The 20,395-nt window shown below is 35.5% G+C and overlaps 1 protein-coding gene across 1 annotated transcript; it reads left to right on the top strand.

Annotated features, from left to right (window-relative positions):
* Nucleotides 1–412: 412 nt before the first annotated feature.
* LOC113775674 (cysteine proteinase inhibitor 3-like) lies at nucleotides 413–1,339 on the top strand. The gene is made up of 2 exons (XM_027320651.1): nucleotides 413–744; nucleotides 1,259–1,339. The coding sequence occupies exons 1-2, from the start codon at nucleotides 532–534 to the stop codon at nucleotides 1,301–1,303; spliced, it is 258 nt and encodes an 85-aa protein (XP_027176452.1). The 5' UTR covers nucleotides 413–531; the 3' UTR covers nucleotides 1,304–1,339.
* The last annotated feature ends 19,056 nt before the right edge of the window (nucleotides 1,340–20,395 follow it).

The raw sequence follows: 20,395 nt of genomic DNA, 5'->3' as shown, positions 1-20,395 counted from the left end.
GGCATGCTCCAATTTTGCATTTGTTAACTTCTGGCCATGTGATGGAAGGGGCAACAGTGGTTATGGTAAGGCTTCTTGATCAGCAGTGGTTATTGAACAGGGTTTTTAAAAGAAGGGGAGGTTTTCAAAGAAGGAGAGAGGGAGGGAGAAAGGAAGGAAAAAAAAAAAAGGAACGCCGGCGCCGGAAACGGCGGCGAAGGTGGTGGCCGGCGATGAAGGTATGGTGGATGGGGTGGGGGAGAAAGAAGAAGAAAAGATAGTAGTTTTTTGTGTATTAAATATTTTGAAGTGTGTAGATTAAAAAATTTGATAAGTTTTTTTGGGTTCCTGTAGCTAAAGTTGTTAAAAAACTAGTAGCTAAAAAATTTGGCCAAAAAACTCACTTCCAAACAGGCCCTAACTTTCACACCAAAATTTCTTACCCACAAAGCAAAAACGAGAATAAATGCATCGGATTCCGCTAGAAACCCAAAAACAACCTTAAATTAAAACCAAGGAATCGCAGAAATAGTTCAAATCAAAGCTATAACTATGAAGATCAGCACTAGTACTAGTCTTCTTTGCTTTCTTTGTCTTTTCGGCGCGGTCTCTGTGATTTCTGAATCGTGTGAGGAAAAAGGGTTCATACAGATGAAGGAGAGTGAAAGTGTTCTTGGGGGAAGCCATGGCTACCGAGGAGATCAGAATAATGGAGAAATTGAAAGCATTGGTCGTTTTGCTGTTCAAGAACACAACAAGAAAGAGGTCTTTATTCATTAATCGCTATTTCCTTTCTCTTAGTTCTTGATTTTGCTATTTGTTTACAAGCCCTTTTTTTATTTTGGAAAAAAAAATCTTGATTATTGATTTTTAATTCGATTAGAAGAGGTAGGAATTCCAGAGTTCAAATTCTTTTTAAGGGTTTTTTGGGTGTGCATTTTTTCTGTTAAATTATGTGGCTTTAGGGAATGATTAGCTGGGGATTTCCCAATTTTTTTGATGAAAGAAACCCTTAGTTGATTGTTTTAGGGAAAATAAATTTATGTGAGTTTTAGATGGTTGTGTTCTGAGGTTAATATTGCAGATTTTTCTAGAATAACGGATGCATGTTGGTGAGTTTTTATATTTTTTAAAAAAAGAACAAGAAAAGAAGAAAAAAGAAGTATGAATTAATGTGGAAACAATTCCTGGATGGCGTTTGTTAATGTCCTTTCTTCAGCTACTGGTTTTGGAATTTGGATTATATTTAATTTACTGTATTTCCTTTTTCTGGACATAGAACGCGCTTCTTGAGTTTGGAAGGGTGATCAAAGCGAAAGAATAGGTGGTTGCTGGTAAGGTGTCTCATCTTACTCTGGAGGCAATTGATGTTGTAAATAAATGTATTTCAAAAGATTCTTGGCCCATGATGTAAACCAGAGGAAGATATCTTGTATAAACCAGAGGAAGGTTTATCTGCTCAATGTACTTTAGCTTGTGCACTCTAAAGCATAAAATTTTATCTGATAACTCACACAACAACGGTCCCATTGGTTCCTAAACATTTGCATCACATGGGTAAAATCCATGATTCTCTCAATAGCTAACAAACGTGACTTTTTGATAAGTTTTAACCCGTTGTATGTTACTTTTCAAGACCTATAAATAGTTGCTATTTTGTAACAGCCCCACCCTTTCCTAGTACGTACCCTAAGGGTTAGCGAACTGTCTGTCCAACTCTTGTCAGGACTGCTAAGACGCACACACGAATGCCAAACCATACCGAAAAATATCACAACAACCAATCGATTCAACGACAACAAATAATAAAGAATGAAAACGAAAATGGAAGTGAACAGTGACTGCCACGTCAGAATCCGATCAAGACTCGGCCGGATTCAAGCCAGAGAGCAACCCAAATTTTTTTGCGAAACCCCTGTCAATTCGGCCATGTATCCGGCCAGATATACGGCCGGATTCTGCTGTACAGTTTCCTGCCAAATTTTTTTTCTTTTCTCGTTCAAACTCCGTATTCCTCCGAATTCCAATCAAGTACAAGTAACTTTGTATAACCCTAGAGAATGAACCTTCCCAAATCAAATATAACACATGAACATGATTAAACACTTTTTATATACACACGTTTGTAAATTTACAATCAAAAGGAATATTGGATCAAGATACATTTAGGGTTTTTCCAACTACCGAGGAGTTATATAAAAGAATATCTATACTAGCTCAACTCATTCTTCAAAACATCATAGTTCTAAGAGATTGTTCCCTGTAAGGAAAACAAAGGCAACGGGGTGAGCTTTCGCCCAATGAAGTACCATCACTCAAGTATTCAAGGATCACAAAAGTACAATGATACTCAATTCAAATACATTCATCAAGTGAGTAGAAACGAACACCATACATCAACAGGGAGTAAAAGGATACGGACGACTCTCAAGAGCCCTTTTCCTCTCTTGCCGTACTTGATCCCACCTCATTGACTCTCCGTCAACGCTTGAAGAGTGACCATGACCGTAGACTCCACTTTACTCCAATTTTCGTCCATCATTCATACCCCTTATCGGGTCCAAACACCAAACAGAACAGAGATGGTAATACTCGAGTATACCGGAATCAACAGTCTCAATACCCAAAGATTCCCCAGAAACAGTCCCCATGGCTTGTCAATTTTCCTCGCCCAATCCCTTGCCGGCTCGATTCAAATGACTACCAATGAGGTTGAGCTCAGATGTAACAGTAAAGGTCGTTGGATACACGTCCAAACGACACCAGTTCAAGCACAATCAAGAGAATTTTCAAGTGATACAGTAAACAGTCAAATAAACAATAGAGAACGAGAGTGATAAAGTACACGCTCGTCTCATCTAGCATAAGCAGCAATCACAGGCATTCCCGTCACAGATTTCAAGTACAAATAGAGCAAAGAAACAACAATCATGTGAGTGATACACTCACCAGTCAAGCGAAGCAATTTCAAGTGTTTCCTTCCGAAATACGCCTTAACTCACCAGCACGTCCTATACACAATCAAAATAGAACAATTATAGTTTCCGCAACCAAAATCTAGTGAACCACTAAGGCAAAAGTACAAAATACGATTTCGGGTGAAATGAAACTACGCGACCCTAAGGACACTAGCAACCCAAAACCTTTCATTTCTACCCCACAATCAACCCAAACATAAAGAAACCATTCGGCTTTACAATTGGACAGCATTTCCCCTATATTTCTTACTTTTCCTTTCCTACTATCAACCACCAACTTCATCTCGAATCAGCCACAATTACACATACAATTTACAAGCCATTAAATATACTCAATTAAGGCCATAACACCCCTCATATAAAGCCAATTAGTAACTCCAAAATCAACCATATTCAAGGCAAAATTCAAAACCCTAAACCTGAAATTTAAGTATATAAGCTGAAATTCCTTTAGGCAAGTTAAACCACCACATACAACCTCAATATTTCACATAGCAAACCATCATAACTTGGCCAAGCCTTAAACATCACATAAGGGCAGAAAATTACACCATACAAACTGAAAATTCCATATCATCACCTCCAACTACCATACTTCTCATAAAATCACAAGTATTATAACCCTAATCCACAAATATCCTAGTATTAGATGTAAGGAGGGATTTCTTAGCACATTTACCTTGTGACTTCAAGAAAGGTGGTAGCTTAGGACTTTCTTTGCAAAACCACTCCATCAACAACCCTAATCCTTCCTAGCAAGGAGTTTTTATGGAGAAATTTGAGATTTTAATGGTTGAAACTCAAGATTATGGCAAGAAATGGAAGAACAAGATGCAACTCTCTCTCTTTCTTCTCCTCAAGAAGCTCGGCCAAGACAAGAGAAAATGAAGAGGATTTTGGGTCAAAATTAGAGTTTAGGAAAGTAAGAAAGCTTGGGTCAAAATTCCAACTTCCAATAGTGTTTCGCCACTTGGCACTTTTAATGTTTACTCTCATCCTCTTGTCTCCCAATTCTAACTAATCCAGCTAACCTCCAATTTCTTAACACCTGGTAAAATAATATTTCTAAATATAAAACTTTACCTTATCGTCAAAATTTATCACACTTAAAGCACGAGCGAGTCCCACATCCAATATACACTACTATTGTCTCATGAACTACCTTACACTAGAAAAATGATTTAAAATCTATATTCACTTATAAAAATATCTAAAAAATTAATGTAATAAAGAAAAATTTATAAAATGTGTGCAAGGAAATAAAATAATGACTGAAAAATAAGAATTTTTTTTTGGGTTCTCACATATTTCCCCTTGAAAATTTATACCAATTCTTCTCCCCTTGACAGTGGATACCTTTATGTCAGCTTTCTTCCCAATTCTCCCCCTGACAGTAGATATCTTCCTATCAGTTTTCCCTTCTACTTCTTTTTCTTCTTACTCTGCTGGATTTGCATTTCATTTGCTAGTTCTGATCCTTCCCGTTCATAATAGGAAGAAGGCTTGTTTAATTCTAGGGAAACATTTCGACCTTCTAAAATAGTTTCTTAGAACAGTGCTATAAAATACTACTCAAGCTACATTATATTAATTTCAATTAATATTGTTTTTGGCTATTTTTTCCTACAATCTAAGAAAATATGGCCTCCGGCAATGTTAACACCTCACAACCTGCATCAGCATCAGTTGCAGTCGCACTGCCCTTGGCTAAACCTTTTCCAGACGTATCCAAAATTGAAGTTTTTGCCAATGAAAACTTCAAAAGGTGGCAAGAACGTGTGCACTCTCTACTTGACATTCATGAAGTAGCCTATGCACTGATAGAATCACAACCACCTGCAACTACGGATGTCAAGACGTAAGAATCCTGACAATATGCCAATAAGGTATGTTGGCATACTATTTTACAAATCCTTTCAAATGAACTGTTTGATGTGTACTGTAGCTGCAAGGAAGTTAGGAAAATTTGGGAAGACTTGATAACAAAATTTACCGCCGAAAACGCCACCAAACAAAAATTCATTGTAGTAAAGTACAACCAATAGTAAATGACAGAAGACAAAGAAATGAAGGTACAAATCACGGAGTACCAAATGCTACCTGAGGATCTCAAAAATGAAGACATAAATTTGTCTGAAAAATTTGCTGTTGGCATGTTAATTGAAAAGCTGCCCGAATTGTGGACTGACTACAAAAATAATCTAAAGCACAAGCAGAAAAATTACACCATTGATGAGCTCGTGAAACACATCCTGATTGAAGATTTCAATAGCAAGGAGTTAAGGACTGTCAAAACTAAGGAGATGACTTTCAAAACTAACTTGGTTCAAAACAACAATAAAAGGTACGCCAATAAATCCCAAAATTACAAGCCCAAAAATCCCAACTCTAAAAAAAAGAAAGGCATTTGCTATGTTTGTGGAAAATCAGGACACAATGCTGCCGAATGCAGGCATAGAAAGAAAGGTGACAAAGCAAATGGTAATCCTCCTAAGGTTGATTTAGCCGAATGAGATGATATAATTGTTGTAGTCATCTCTCAAGTTAACATTGTAGTAAATGTGAAAGAATGGATAGTAGACTTTGGGGCTACTCGGCACATGTGTGCAAATCGAGAAGCATTTTCCTCCTATACTCTAATAGGGGATGATGAAGAAGTGATCTACCTTGAAAACTCACGAACTGCTAAAGTTTTGGGTAAGGGTAAAGTTCTCCTGAAACTTACATCTGGAAAAACTTTGGCTCTCAATGATGTGCTCCATGTGCCGAATATTCGAGCAAATCTGGTTTCTGTAGGATTGTTAGGAAAAGTTGGGGTGAAAGTGTCCTTTGAATCTAACAAGATTGTAATGATAAAAAATAATGTATTTGTTAGTAAAGGCTACTGTAATCAAGGACTCTTTGTACTTAATATTTCAAATGTGATTAATGAAAATGCATCTTCTTCTACTTATATTGTTGATTCAATTTCTTTATGGCATGTTAGATTAGGACATGTTAATATTAACTACATAAAGAAAATGCAATCACTTGGGTTACTATTTAGTGTTAATAATAATGACATGAAAAAAAGTGAAGTATGTGCAGAACTAAAATAACCAAGAAAAGTTGTATAACTATTCAAAGAGAAACTGAATTATTAAATCTAATTTACATAGATTTAGGTGATTTAAAACAAATTATGACTAGATGAGGAAAAAGATAATATGTTACTTTTATAGATGATTATTTTAGATACACTAAACTTTATTTACTTAGAAATAAAGATGATACTCATAATGCCTTTTTATCTTATAAGTCTAAGGTAGAAAATCAACTCAATAAAAAGATAAAAAGAATTAGATCAGATAGAAAAGGTGAACATTTAGTTTTAGATAAGTTTTGTGAACATAAATGCATAATATATGAAATAACACCTCCTTACTCACCAGAATCCAATGGAGTAGTTGAAAGAAAAAATATAACACTAAAAGAAATGATGAATTTTATGTTAGTTAGTTCTCATACTCCAGATAACTTATGGGAAGAAACTATATTATTTGCTTGTCATCTACAAAATAAAATTCCACATAAAAAAAACTGACAAAACACCTTATGAGTTATGAAAAAATTATAAACCAAATTTAAAATATTTAAAAGTATGGGGTGTCTTGCTAAAGTGTTATTACCTGAACCTAAGAAAAGAAAATTATGTTGTAAAACTTTTGATTGTATGTTTATTAGATATGCTGAATATAGTGCCGCATATAGATTTCTTGTTTTAAGAAGTGACGTACTTGATTGTAATACAATCATTGAGACAAAAAATGTTGAGGTTTTTCAACACATTTTTCCACTGTCCAATAAAATTTCTCGTGCACCTGTTGAGAAAAATGAAGAACCTCTAAAGAGGAATTGAGGAGGAGTAAAAGGTCGAGAAAAGAATTTTTCTATAGAAATGATTTTCAAATATTTCTTGTCGACAATGATCTTTTAACTTATTCTAATACAATTTCTTCTTCTGATTGCAAGTTTTGGAAAGAAGCAATTAAATCTGAAATTCATTCTATTTTGAAAAATAAAACGTGGACTTTGGTAGACTTACCCCCTGGTGCAATACCTATTGGTTGCAAATGAATTTTTAAAAGAAAATATAATTCTGATGGTTCTATAGAAAAATACAAGGCTCGTTTAGTAGCAAAAGATTTTTCTCAAAAACAAAATATTGACTATTTTGACACATTTGCACCAGTAATAATAATTTCTTCTATTCGTGTTTTATTTGCCTTAACTTCTATCCATAAACTTGTTGTTCATCAAATGGATGTCAAAACAACTTTTTTAAATGGCGATTTAGAAGAAAAAATTTATATGTTTCAACCTGAAGGATGTGTTGTATCTGGACAAAAAAATAAAGTGTGTAAATTAATTAAATCTCTTTATTGCGTAAAACAAGCTCTTAAACAATAGTATGAGAAATTTGATCAAGTATTGATAAAAAACGGTTTTTCGTCTGTAGAAGTGGATAAATGTGATATACTAAAGTTGTGAATGATCAATATGTGATAATTAGCCTATATGTGGATGACATGCTTATATTTGATACAAGTATAGAGATTGTTAATAGTACTAAATATTTCTTATCTTCTAATTTTGATATGAAAAATTTGGGTGAAGCTAAAATGATATTAGGTGTTAAAATCATAAGAAGAAATGATGGTATAATGTTGTCACAAGAACATTACACAGAAAGACTTCTTAGGAAGTTTGAAAATTATGATGTGACACCTGTAAGTACTCCTTATGATGCTAACACTAAATTAAAGAAAAATAATAGCGACCCAATTGCTCAGTCTAAATATGTTCAGATTATTGGGAGTCTGATGCATTTGATAAATTTCACAAGACCTCACATAGTTTATGCTGTGAATAGACTGAGTAGATATACTCACAATCCCAATAGTGAGCATTGGTTTGCATTAGTCAGACAAATGAAATATTTGAGAGTTACCATGAATTATGGTATCATATATTGTGGATTTCCCACTGTATTAGAAGGGTACAGTGATGCTAATTAGATCTCAAATTCAAATGAGACAAAATCCACTAGTGGTTATGTATTCACCCTTGGTGGTGATACAGTAGCATGGAAGTTAGCTAGACAGACAATCATTGCTAGATCAACTATGGAATCAGAGTTTATAACTCTAGAGTTGACTGGTTCTGAAGTTGATTGGTTAAGAAACTTCTTAGCCAATATTCCTCCGACTAAGGATCTGTTGCCTCCTGTATCCATACATTGTGATTGTCAAGCAGTAATTGCTATTGCTAAAAACAAATCATATAATTATAAAAGTCGGCATATGAAATTAAGACATGATATCATAAAGCAGCTGCTTAGAAATGGAATTATTTCCATTGATTTTGTGAAGTCAAAGTTGAATTTGGCTGATCCTCTGATTAAACCTATAGGAAGAAAATTGATTCTTCAAATTTCAAAAGAAATGGGATTTCGACCAACAAGTTATCAATAGAGACAGTAACCCAACCTATGTGATTGGTGATCCCATAAAATAGATTCATATGGGTAATAACAAGTCAATATTGACCTAAAGCATTTCAAACTTAAGTCCCTCTGAAGATAAGTGCTTTGAGTTATTGTATGAATAAGTTCATATCCCATTAGGGAGGTGTATTTAAAGCAATATACACTTGATGAATTCACCTATATGAGCTCTCATGAATAACTAGGCAGGTGCACGGTCTAAAAGTGCAAAATCACGTTAACAGCAAAATTATGGGTTGTAATGTGATTGACAAAATCTCTGTCATACGTCAAGAATTATTGGTTCATAGAAATTCATATTTCACCAACAATTATGTAGGTCATGTTTTGTCAGTCTAAGTTTGGTTCATAGTCCAAAAGACACCAAACTAATTACATTTCACCCAAATAAATCCAGCAAATTATTTTCTTATCTTTTGACCAAAATCTTTTGAAATAGGAAGGAGATTGTTGTAAATAAATGTATTTCAAAAGATTCTTGGCCCATGATGTAAACTAGAGAAAGATATCTTGTATAAAGGTTTAACTCTTTCAAACCTTTATCTGCACAACGCACTTTTGCATGTGCACTCTAAAGGATAAAACTTTATTTGATAGCTCACACAACAACGGTCCCATTGGTTCCTAAACATTTGCATCACATGGGTAAAATCCATGATTCTCTCAACAGTCAACAAACGTGACTTTTTGATAAGTTTTAACCCTTTGTACATTACTTTTCAAGGTCTATAAATATTTGCTATTTTCCCTTGAAAATTTACACCAATTCTTCTCCCCCTGACAGTAGATACCTTCCTGTTAGCTTCCCCTTCTACTTCTTCTTCTTCTTACTCTGCTAGATTTACATTTCATTTGCTAGTTCTGATCCTTCCCGTTCATAATAGGAAGAAGGTTTGTTTAATCCTTGGGAAACATTTTGACCTCCTGAAATAGTTTCTTAGGACAGTGCTATAAAGTATGACTCAAGCTATATTATATTAATTTCAATTAACATTGTTTTTTGCTATTTTTTCCTACAATTGATGCTGGGAAGAAACAGATATATGAAGCAAAAGTTTGGGTGAAGCCATGGATGAACTTCAAGAAATTGGAGGAATTTAGACACACTAGAGACATCCCTTCATTCACTACTTCGGACCTAGGTCTTAAACAAGGTTAGATATGTTTCTTAAATTAAACTTGTGAGCAAACATTAACCTCAAATAGCATATCTTGGAGCTTTTGCTGATCATATAAATTCTCGCTGAAGATTCATTTTGTTTTAATTTTCATCACTCAAAGTTCTTGTAGGAGATCTTAAGATTGAGCTAAGATTAGGTATTTATGTTGAACCTGGTTGTACAAGAATAAACTGCCTAGTGACTAGTTGTTTGAATTTGAGATTAGGGAATTGGGCAAGAAAAGAATGTGAATTGTTTGAGATGGTTGTTAGCTGCATGTTGTTGACCTTTAAACAATCTAAACCAAGAATTTCTTGACATGACTATGAGTTTGGACATGTTGATGCGGAATAGGATATAGCCATGTTCTATCTAATTTCGCCTCTGTATCACAAACTTGAAGAGAATCATGTCATCAAAAGTATCATCAAGATGGTTCTTGTCTTGTTTTCTGGGTTGCAATGTGTTGAATAACTGCATAGTAACCAAGATATTCAATTACTTTTGATGTATTGAGTTCCTTCTTAAAAAGTTACAGTTGACTATTGCATTGAAGTGGACTTATCCAAAATGAAGCTTTTTCGTGCTCAGCACATTTTCTTGGAAATATCTTCTTAGTAAAACTTCTCATCAAGTGAATAATACTTGGAAATTTTATTGTAGGCGGACCTGCTACTTGGCAAGCCTAGCAGTTGGTCATTGGCCAATGAAGATGCTCCAAATAAGATTGTGAAGCCCACTAATTCCACATTATATACAATGTAAATAATATTGTAGTTTTCTTATTTGTCCAATTGACGCTATTTCATTGGTCAATTACCAAGCTGTTTTTCATCACTTATGACGTCCTAATGCTTTTTAGTTTGATTCTGTAAATGTTTTTGTTTTTGATACCTTCTTCCACATAGATGTTGGAACTTAATCATTCATTGTGACATATGTTTTTGGTCTGTTTTACTTGCGACCAAAGGCCTAAAATAAGTTCTTGACCACTATTCACAGTTTATATAAATTCTCTAAGAGTTGTTCTTTAACATGGTCATGTATTAAGTTAATACTTTGGTGTCTTAGATAGTTTAACTGGATCATGTTACATTATCCATTTAACTTTATTTGTTGAGCAATATATACTTACCTCTTGATTTTTTATACAGGGTAAGTGGAAAATCAATGGGATGATTTGGGTAAAGAACTACTAGGACGATGTGGTGGACTCAATAGGACCAGATTCTTGTCTCAACATTAAGCTACTCTGCTTTAGTTGGATGATAAGTTCGTTTCGCAGTTGATAATATTGTATATTGTACTCCATAAAAAGATTTGGTGATTTGAGGAGAGAAGGAAAATAAATGGAGCAAGTTTAAGGAAGAAAAGAAAAAGGCATTAGTTGGTTCCTTTGAATATTGGGCAATTTCCTGAGTATGATTTTGGTTGTTATGTATTCCCTGATTACGGTTGTAAGCAACTTTTACACCCTTTCCATTGTATCTACGTTTAGATTTCAAATTGTTGAAGCATTCAGATGAGATGAATCTATGTTATTCAAAACTTAATTATATATGCTTCCTTCACTAGAGGGTTCCATGCTTTTGTCTTTGGATAAGTAAACAGCTTGATGCTGTTTCTTATAATGCTCTTTTTGAACATGAGTTTGTTAGGGGCATTTTAAGCATTCAGATAAGATAGCTTGTTAACCATGCCATCATCATTGTGTAGCCTTTTCAACAAACATATTTTCTTAGTTCATTTGGCCTTTAGCTCCCTTCCTCACAGAAGTGTAATGTACAATCTTTTAAATGGTTTCCTTGAAGCATATTAGCAGGTCTGTGCTAAATCCAGTTTTAGAATTCATTTGTAATTTTACAAGTTGCTGCAGCAATTCTTTTGTGATAGCTTAGAACTTGTCAGTATATTGGGCCTTAAACAATTATCTATGATAGCTTAGGAACTATTATTACATAGTTAGGTCCCACCTGCTTATACATACTATCAAGGACATAGAACCCCTTTATTTTATTTTTCCTAAAACACATATGAGGTTTGGGCAGTAGCAGCTACAAGTTATGGTTTCTTCCCAGCCCAAGCAGAACTGGTGGTGAACATTGTTTTGAGGTGTAGTTTATATTGAACTTTCTTAGTTTGGATGACCTCTGAAACTAATGCATTCTACCAAGGCATTATCCCTCAAGTATAATAAAAAGAGAGTGTTGTTCACTGTAGCAAGCTCTCTTTTTGACAAGTGGCTTGCTACTTATTTGACACTTGGCTAGATTTTTTAATGAGGGAAACAATGGAACGTAGGCATACAAGAAACCAATGGAACGAACAAGTAAGACATTACATTGCCCATTACATTGTAGTAGAACCAACGGAACCTCTGTTATATGGCCCATTACATTGCAAACAATTAAGACAAACAACAAACCAAAGGAACGGAGTATCTCTTCTTTTCTTCTTCTTCGAGTGAAAGTACCAGCAAGTACTCTTCCCTTCCTGTAGCAGAGATTGTTCCTTCATATGCTTATTGTACTTGGAAACATAGAAGGTCTAAAATTCCTCAGAGATTAGGTGTTTTCTTTTTCCCCAAAATTCTGGGATTTTTCCCCAGAAAAGTGGCCAACCGTTTGATTTCATTCATTTGTACTGGAATTGGTTTTGCAGCCATCCAATTTTCCCATGAATACCATAATTCTAAATCATATTTTCAGGGATTTGATGTGATAGAAATTAAGTGAGTAGTAACTTAGGTTTTTAGGTTTTAAAAAGGAAAAGAAAGGGAAGTGCCCATATAAAGGGTGATATTTCTTTCTTTGAAGAACTTGAGTTTGGAAGGGAGCTTCTTCTGCGTCTAGTGTTGGTAAGGGTCCTTTTCATTTGTAAATTAGTTTCTATTTTTCCCTAAATATGTGTAGTCATATGTGGTAGAGTTATTAAAATTAGTTGATTTTTGGCTAAATGTTTCTCTTGGTTTATTCATGTAAAAATTTCGGCAAATATTACATATTAGAATAAGACATTAATCCATTTACTAAATCATGTTGTGATCTGTAAACTTTTATTAAATCATGTTGTGACCATCCGAAAGAAATTGGAACATTTTATGCAAATTTTTGGGGTACATTAAATCTATAAAACAAAAGCCAACTCCAAAGCCTTAATTGTCATCCCTTTTACTTCTCCCTCTTCGGACAACCAATGAGCCTACCTCAATCAACAATCACTGAACTTTCGCCATACTCCATTGTGAAGAATTTGGGCTCAGAACAATTAAATCTAATACTTCACTTAATCAGGTTTATTCTGCTTTTCTTTTTCCTATTTAATTTGCATTGCTTGCATTCTTTTTTGCTCCTTTTGCAGTTGTGTTAGGGTTAGTTGCTCAATTGGCTTTCTGGGTTTTCATTTTCGGTCAATTTAAAAGCTTAGATATCTTGATTATCAGTTTCGTTTAGATAAAGTTCACTTCTTGCCATTGATATCAACCTCTTGACTTTATTTAAGACATTGGAATTGATACTTTTGTTTTGCTTTGAAAAAAAGGATGGTGCTTTCGCTTGATTATTAGTAAGTGATTGCAATATGTCGATAAAGAAGATTTTTGTCCATATCTCTATGAAAAATTTGTGAAATGATAAAAATAAACCTGAAAGATAAAGAAGATAATTACTTCTCAGGTAGCTTCTCAACTTTAGATTTGAGTCATTTTACTCATCCTATGCATTTCATGCCATAGATCATATAGTATACATGGAATACTGCTGCTATAAAGAATTAAGTATTAGTCCATAATATCATGCTCATAATATCAAAAGGTGATAACATTTATTTACTTAGATAAAGTATTGAATGTTCCTAGAAAAATTGACACAGAAGTAGAGAAAATTTGAAAACTCTTTAGTGTTTTATAATACCAAGCAGATTACAATGTTTTGTGGACAACAAGTTTGGTAGCAAAAAAAGGTTATTCACCTGCTGGATTGCTACTGTTGAAGAAGTAATATATTAGGTTGTTGCTTATAGCATTTGTTTAGTTCTTTTTACATATACTATCAAAGTAAAAGCTCAATGGTCAAGACTTCAATAAATCATTGGCAATCATGCATTAATTATAGTACTTTTTTTCCCTTCTTATAGCATTTGATATTTAGCCTCTTTATCGTTATCTCTGAATCAAGATTCAATATTTTGACAAATTTTCATTCCCTTTCAAGAAATTTTGTGTAAATCAAATTTTGGTAAGTTATGGTGCAAAAACTACATGTATCATGAATCAAAAATACTACTGCAGAAACTACAGTCACTTAAGTATATGATCCATGAAGAACCTGTATACTTAATTATTTTCCATTGCACTTTTTCTTTGCCCTCTCCTTAAAAAACAAATTTATCAGTTTGCTTATTAATTAACTAAACCTCCAAAAAAAAGGAAAAAAGATCCACAAGAAAAAGACTTGAAATAAGAATTCTGAAAGTTCAATTTCCCCAATGCTTGCTGCTACTACTGAAGAACTATTACAGATGAAACAAGATGGTAGGTGCAGCCAATCTTATTCATCTATTTGTAGTTCAGTTCATCATAGTAAATTATCTAATTTCTGCTGTTTCTTCAATTTTTAATTAATCATATCATAATTGTAGTCTATATTTAGAATTAAATTCATCTGTTTGTACCATTTATAGATAAGCATGGCAAGACGCTACCTTCCAGTGAATGAGGTCATTGAGGGAGTAAAAGGATGGACAGTACTGGCTCAGGTTGTTGAGAGAGGATATTTTCAGTTGAGTCAAGGAGCAAGGCCTGTGAACTATTGCCGCTTCCTTCTTACAAATTCTGAGGTAACAAAAACATAAAGATGTTCCCTCAATTTTTGCATATATCTTTGACTATTTTACAATTTACATCTATTCTTCTTTATGATGCAACAGGGGACAAAGTTTTCAATAGTCATCTATGGCAATGATATCCATTTTTTTGCTGCCATGTTGATGCCATTCAAGAGATACTATATCTCCAGTGCAGCTATTCGTAAAACAGAATCAAGGTATAAGGTCAGTGACTACCCATATTCTTGGGTAATCCATAACAGAACGTTGGTTGAGGAGTATGTGGAGCAAGTTCCGCCAATTATTTCGAGTCACTTTGAGCTCATAGCATTTGAAAACTTATTCAGATTTGCTGACACAGAAAATTTGCAAAGTAAGTTCATGCTTTATCTTAGATAATCCCAATGTATTCCTTATGTTATCTTCATCTTATCTTTAGATTGAAATATTCTTTTGAATAATAGATATCCAGGGTATTGTCATGCATGCTTTTCCTTCAAGGGAACAGGGTCTTGATTCAATGACTAGAGACTTGGTTGTTATTAATCAAGGGTAAGTCAACTGGAACAAAAGAATATACTTTCAATTTACTAAATAAACCTATTACATTCTTTAATTTTTATCATATTTATTGCTTTTTTAGAAAAAGGCCAATGCTCCTTACTCCTTGGAACGAATTTGAAGCAAATGAAGGAGCACAGCTAGCAAACACTATCGCAAACAACAACGTCATCATAGCTATGAGAGTCAAAGTAACTATTTTTAACTATAAGTTACAGCTCTCATTGCTCAAGAAATTATTACTGCTTTGCCTACCACACTTCAACTTTAATGAGCTAATTATATACTATTTTCTTATATCTATCTCTAACAACAAGGCTTGCAAGTTGTCTGCTAATGAATCCCCCAACTTCTCAAGCCATTGTATTAAGGCAATGGTAAGCATATCATGTTTTATAATTATACATAAAGATTGGAAAATATAACATGTCATAGTTATGTTCAAAAGTATGATCAGAATCGGCAGGAAATTGCACAACTAATTGAGGAGGCGAGTTACAAAGACTCAACCAAATTGCTTCCTCCGCCTAAAAATAATGATATCATTAGTGTTGAGAACGCTGTGAGCATGCTAAAAAATGTAAATACGGTCATTTCAGCAATTGACTTATACTATTTTTCTTATCTTTTACATTAGTGAAAAATGAATTACTTAACTTTGCATCTAATACAATATAAACTATAGGTCAAGACCGCCTGGATGCGAGGAAATACTTCTTTGGCAGCTGAACAATGATCTTTTTGGTATGCTGCATGTAGTAACTGTCAAAAGGCTGTAGATGCTAATTTGGAATGGATCATCAAATGTCTGTCTTGCAGAGAAGAAAGTGCCGTTGAAGCCAGGTAAACAAGGCATGCAATTTTACAATAGTGTTCTTAATAATAATTCTGTTTTATTTCATTATTTAACCATTATTCACTGCTATCATATACTAGATGCCGTATTGGAATTATCATTGATGATGGAATAAGTTCAATGTATGCAGTAGTGTTTGGTGCAGATACTGAAAAACTCATACCATTCACAGCAGTACAACTAAGTGAAGCTGATGAACACGTAAGATGCTAAAAAACTCATACCATTAACATGCTATATCTCTATTTTCTTTTGTCTATGGTTGCATTGATTGGCCTGCAAATCTGGTAATACCCCTCTGGTCCTCATCTTGTTTTGCTGTTCTTTCCAAGGACAAGACTCAATCATAGTCAAGAAACAAAATTCCTAACTGGAACTAGCTAAAATTTTCTTTTAGCCAGCATTAAGATAGCCCATGTCACCTTCAATCTATGTTACTATTAAATTTTATTCTGAAATTACATCGTGTTTACATTTTTTGGTAGTCCATAAATTTTCTGAAAATACAGGATATTGAGCTTTTTTTTTTGTTTATTTGCAAAATATAGGGTATTGAGGTTTTTTCTGAAATTGCATTTGCAATTGATAACCGTCAAGTCCTGTGCTTTGTCCGCCATTTTGATTCGGATTATCAAAGACAAAAATATGATAAGTATAGCATCATCAAAATATACACTGCTGAAGAATTGGCTGAAATCAACTCGAAAATCACTCACACGGTTGCCTCTAATCCTGTAGAAGAACTTGTTCCAACTGCTACGAGCATAATTGAGAAGGCAACCAGCACCATTGAACAGGTTGACTTAACTGCTGGATCCACTTTCACTGACCAACCTGCCACTGAAGGGCAATTCTTCAACCCAACAACAAAAATGATCCTAGATTCAATTGGGCACAAGTCTGATAGTGCAGATAAGCCAACCTCTTCAAACGTTGCTGCAAAAAGAAGTGATGCGGTCATCCAAGCTACTATCAAGAACGTGGTGATACCAACTGGACCAATCACTAGAGCTCGTGCCAAGCGAATGAGGGAGCAATTGAATATCTTGGTACGTGTGGTACAAGAAGCTAAGGAAGGTAGTTCGATCTTTGAAGTCGGTTTGGAGTACGTGACTCTACTCCAACTAGAGGATCAAAACCCTTGACACAAGGTACTTCGAGTCACAAGATCCATCAAGTTCAAGTTAATCAGTTTTTTTCGTTTCAATTAGTAGAATAAAGCAAGTGACTTAAGTGTTGTAGTCCTTGCCATTTTTAGTCATTCGTTACCTTATTTTTAGCTATTAGTTTTGGCCATAGGCCCTTGTTGGGTTTGGCCATGATGGGCCATAGTTGGGACGAATTCTAGTTTCCAAGTTTCATTAGGGTTTGAGTTGTGAGAAGCTATAAATAAGCTTCAAGCCAACAACAATAGGAGATTTTGATTCATTAATAAAATTGAGAGAATTCTCTTGGCTTCTTGCAAGCACCCCTTGAACATCTTAGATAGTTTTCTAGGAAGTCCAACTTTGGCTTATCAAACAAGAAACGCACTTGTTTGTGGCGCCATCCTACCAAAATTCCTTGGTTCGCTAATTCGTTAAATTGCGGGTTGAGATCATATCAAGAGTGTTCATAACTTAGAGGATTAGATTGGGTCGAAAGGGATTCCGCCAACCAAACCTGGAAAATTCTCCATCAAGATCGTGGGTTTCGTGAGGATGAATTTCACCGTCAGGGAGGAATTCGCATTAATTGGCATCAGAGCTGGTTGATGATTTTCCAGGTTATATCTTCTTAATTCCAGCCTTTGTGTCGTGTCGTCAATTCATAGTTGTGTCTTGTCTTGTTTCTTATTCGGTTAATCTAGCCAAAAAAAACAAAACAAAACAAAACCGCTAGTGTTCTTGGTTGTTGCGTCCTTATTGCTGTTTCTATTGAATCTTGTGCAATATGTCCGTGCTTTGTTATTGCCAATTTCTATTGAGTCTTATGTGTTAAAACATGCTCGTGTCTTGCTGTTATCACTTCCACCGCTTGGGTCCAGCAAATTCAAGTGCAATCGGTGTTGATAGTCGTATCTTGGATTTTTTTTCTTTCTGTTTCGCTGCACTTGTCTTTGTGTCTTGGATTGATACTACTGTCTGAATTGCCTTCTCATTGTTTGGGCTTGTTCCTTGTTCAACATCTTCTTATTGTTATCGTGAATTAAGTCCAAACTTGAGTCAAAAAACAAAAAAAAACAACAAAACAGAATCTGCTGTGTCGCTAGGAGAAGGTCATCCGCCACTTGATTCTTGTTGTTGCATTCAAAAAAAAAAGGGGAAAAGAAGACAGCGATTGATTTCATTAAATTGTTGGATACCGAGAACAAAACTTGAGTTTCTTGGAGTTATTGGTTGTTTACAACAACAATCTTGAAGTTCTTGAAACTTTGGGTGGGATTCTTGAAACCCCAAACTGTCTTTACAAAACCTGTGGTACTTGGGCTGTTGAGGGAGCAAAATCATCATCAAGTTGCGTTTCTTGAGTTCTGGAAATTGATTCTTGAATTCTTGAACAAAGCTTAAAGTTTGTTGGGGGTTGGGAACCAAATCTCGAACCAATCAGGCTGGCCAAAAGAACAAAAAAATTTTCCCAGCCGCACCTTAGTTGTTTCAAGTTCTTGGCTGAGATATAAAACAAAAAAAAAAAGAAAGAGACACCATCAGCCACGAAAATTATCTTGAAAACCTCCAAAAAATTGGGAGTTGGGTGTGTCAACAACCATCCCAAACGGCTGACCCTTCACCAGCCACAAACCCACAATTAAACCCTACTCCAAATCCAAGTGGGATTGGGTTTGCTTAAGTTGAGCAAGCTATCCAAGATCTCGTTTGACAGCCAACCAAATCCTTGTGGGGATAGGAAAAGGGGAATATTTCCGGACTTAAACCAAGAACCTTCGCTTGTCAACATTTCCTAAATCTGGTGCAACAATAACAAGCGGCAACAATATCCTTTGACAATTGTTCTTGAGTCCGATTGGTGTAGTTCTTGAGTCAGTTGTCCAATTTTTATTTTGGTCTCTTCCAGTCATTAAAAGTCATTTTAAAGTCCTAGTTTAGTGTCTAAGTGTCGGTCATCCGGTCTTTATTGTGTCCTACAACTAGTACGCATTCCGTTAATTCCAGCCTTATTCATTCCACTGTCCAGTTTCCTCCATTTCACCTATAATCTGGCCGAGCCTCATTTAAGTCGCTTCTTGGTTGAAGTTTGTTGACTTTTGAGGCAAATCTTTTAATTTCTTCAAGGGCAGCAAGTAGAGGCCTTGCGAATAATTTTGTGAAGAATATTTGAGGGAAAGCTTGAGTGAATAAACGAGCGAGAGTGTATACACGTGAGGGAGTGGGTGAGGACAACACTTTGTTTCTTGTTTTACTTGTTTTGCAGGTTATTCAAATATGTCGCAATGAGGAGAAAGGGCCAATCCACCACCAAGTGCCCTTCCATATGATGTGAAGCTATTGGCGGAGGCATTGGAGGCAAAATTCAAAAGGATGTTGGACGACGCTTTGGAACATATTCATAGCGAGTTGTCCCGCAACAAAGGTTCCCCGTGTACACCTCATAGTTCTCGCGGGAAATCTAAGGTTGCGGAGTCCGAAAGTTCCAATGATGAAGAGGAATTCATTAGGCGTCCCAAGCCTAAGCCACGGACCTGAGAAGAAACCTCCGACCCTTTCAAAGGCATTAAGATGAAAATTCCAGAATTCAAGGGAAGGTCAGATCCGGAAGCATATTTGGAGTGGGAGTCGAAGGTGGAGGTGATTTTTGCTTGCCAAAACTATACAGATGAGCAAAAGGTAAAGTTGGCCGTGATTGAGTTTAATGAATATGCGGTCGTACGGTGGGATCAACTTACCGCATCTCGACGAAGAAGTAGGCTACGGGAGATCATGTCTTGGACCGAGTTAAAGGGCATGATGAGGACCCGATTTGTGCCCAACCATTACTATAGAGATTTGTACCAACGGTTACAAACTCTTACGCAAGGCACTAGGAGTGTAGATGAATATCACAAGGAGATGGAGATTCTCATGCTAAGGGCCGATGTTCAAGAAGACAAGGAAGCAACCATGGCGAGATTCTTAAATGGCCTTCGACCTGACATTGCCGAGAAGGTTGAGTTGGAGCATTACCTAGAGCTCCACAAGTTGGTGGCCAAAGCTGAAAAGGTGGAGCATCGTCTTAAGAGAAGGAGTAACCCACGGGCTGGATATTCTTACTCTACCCCAAACTCAAGACAATTCACTCCAAGGAATGGGCGAAGGAGCAAAGACCGAGGAGGGTTCAATCGAGCAAAACCTGTGTTTCCTAACAAAGTAAAAGTCGAGCCAACTAAGGGAGACAACAAAGGGAAATTGGTGACCAACCAAGCCAAAGTAGGAGGAAGAGATGATCGATGCTTCAAATGCCAAGGGCGGGGACACATTGTCAAGCATTGTCCTAACCAACGGATCATGCTAGTCCT

This window comes from Coffea eugenioides, chromosome 6 (genome assembly GCF_003713205.1).
Source record: "Coffea eugenioides isolate CCC68of chromosome 6, Ceug_1.0, whole genome shotgun sequence".
In the NCBI taxonomy this organism is placed as follows: domain Eukaryota; kingdom Viridiplantae; phylum Streptophyta; class Magnoliopsida; order Gentianales; family Rubiaceae; genus Coffea; species Coffea eugenioides.
This window is presented reverse-complemented; position numbering and strand designations above follow the sequence as displayed.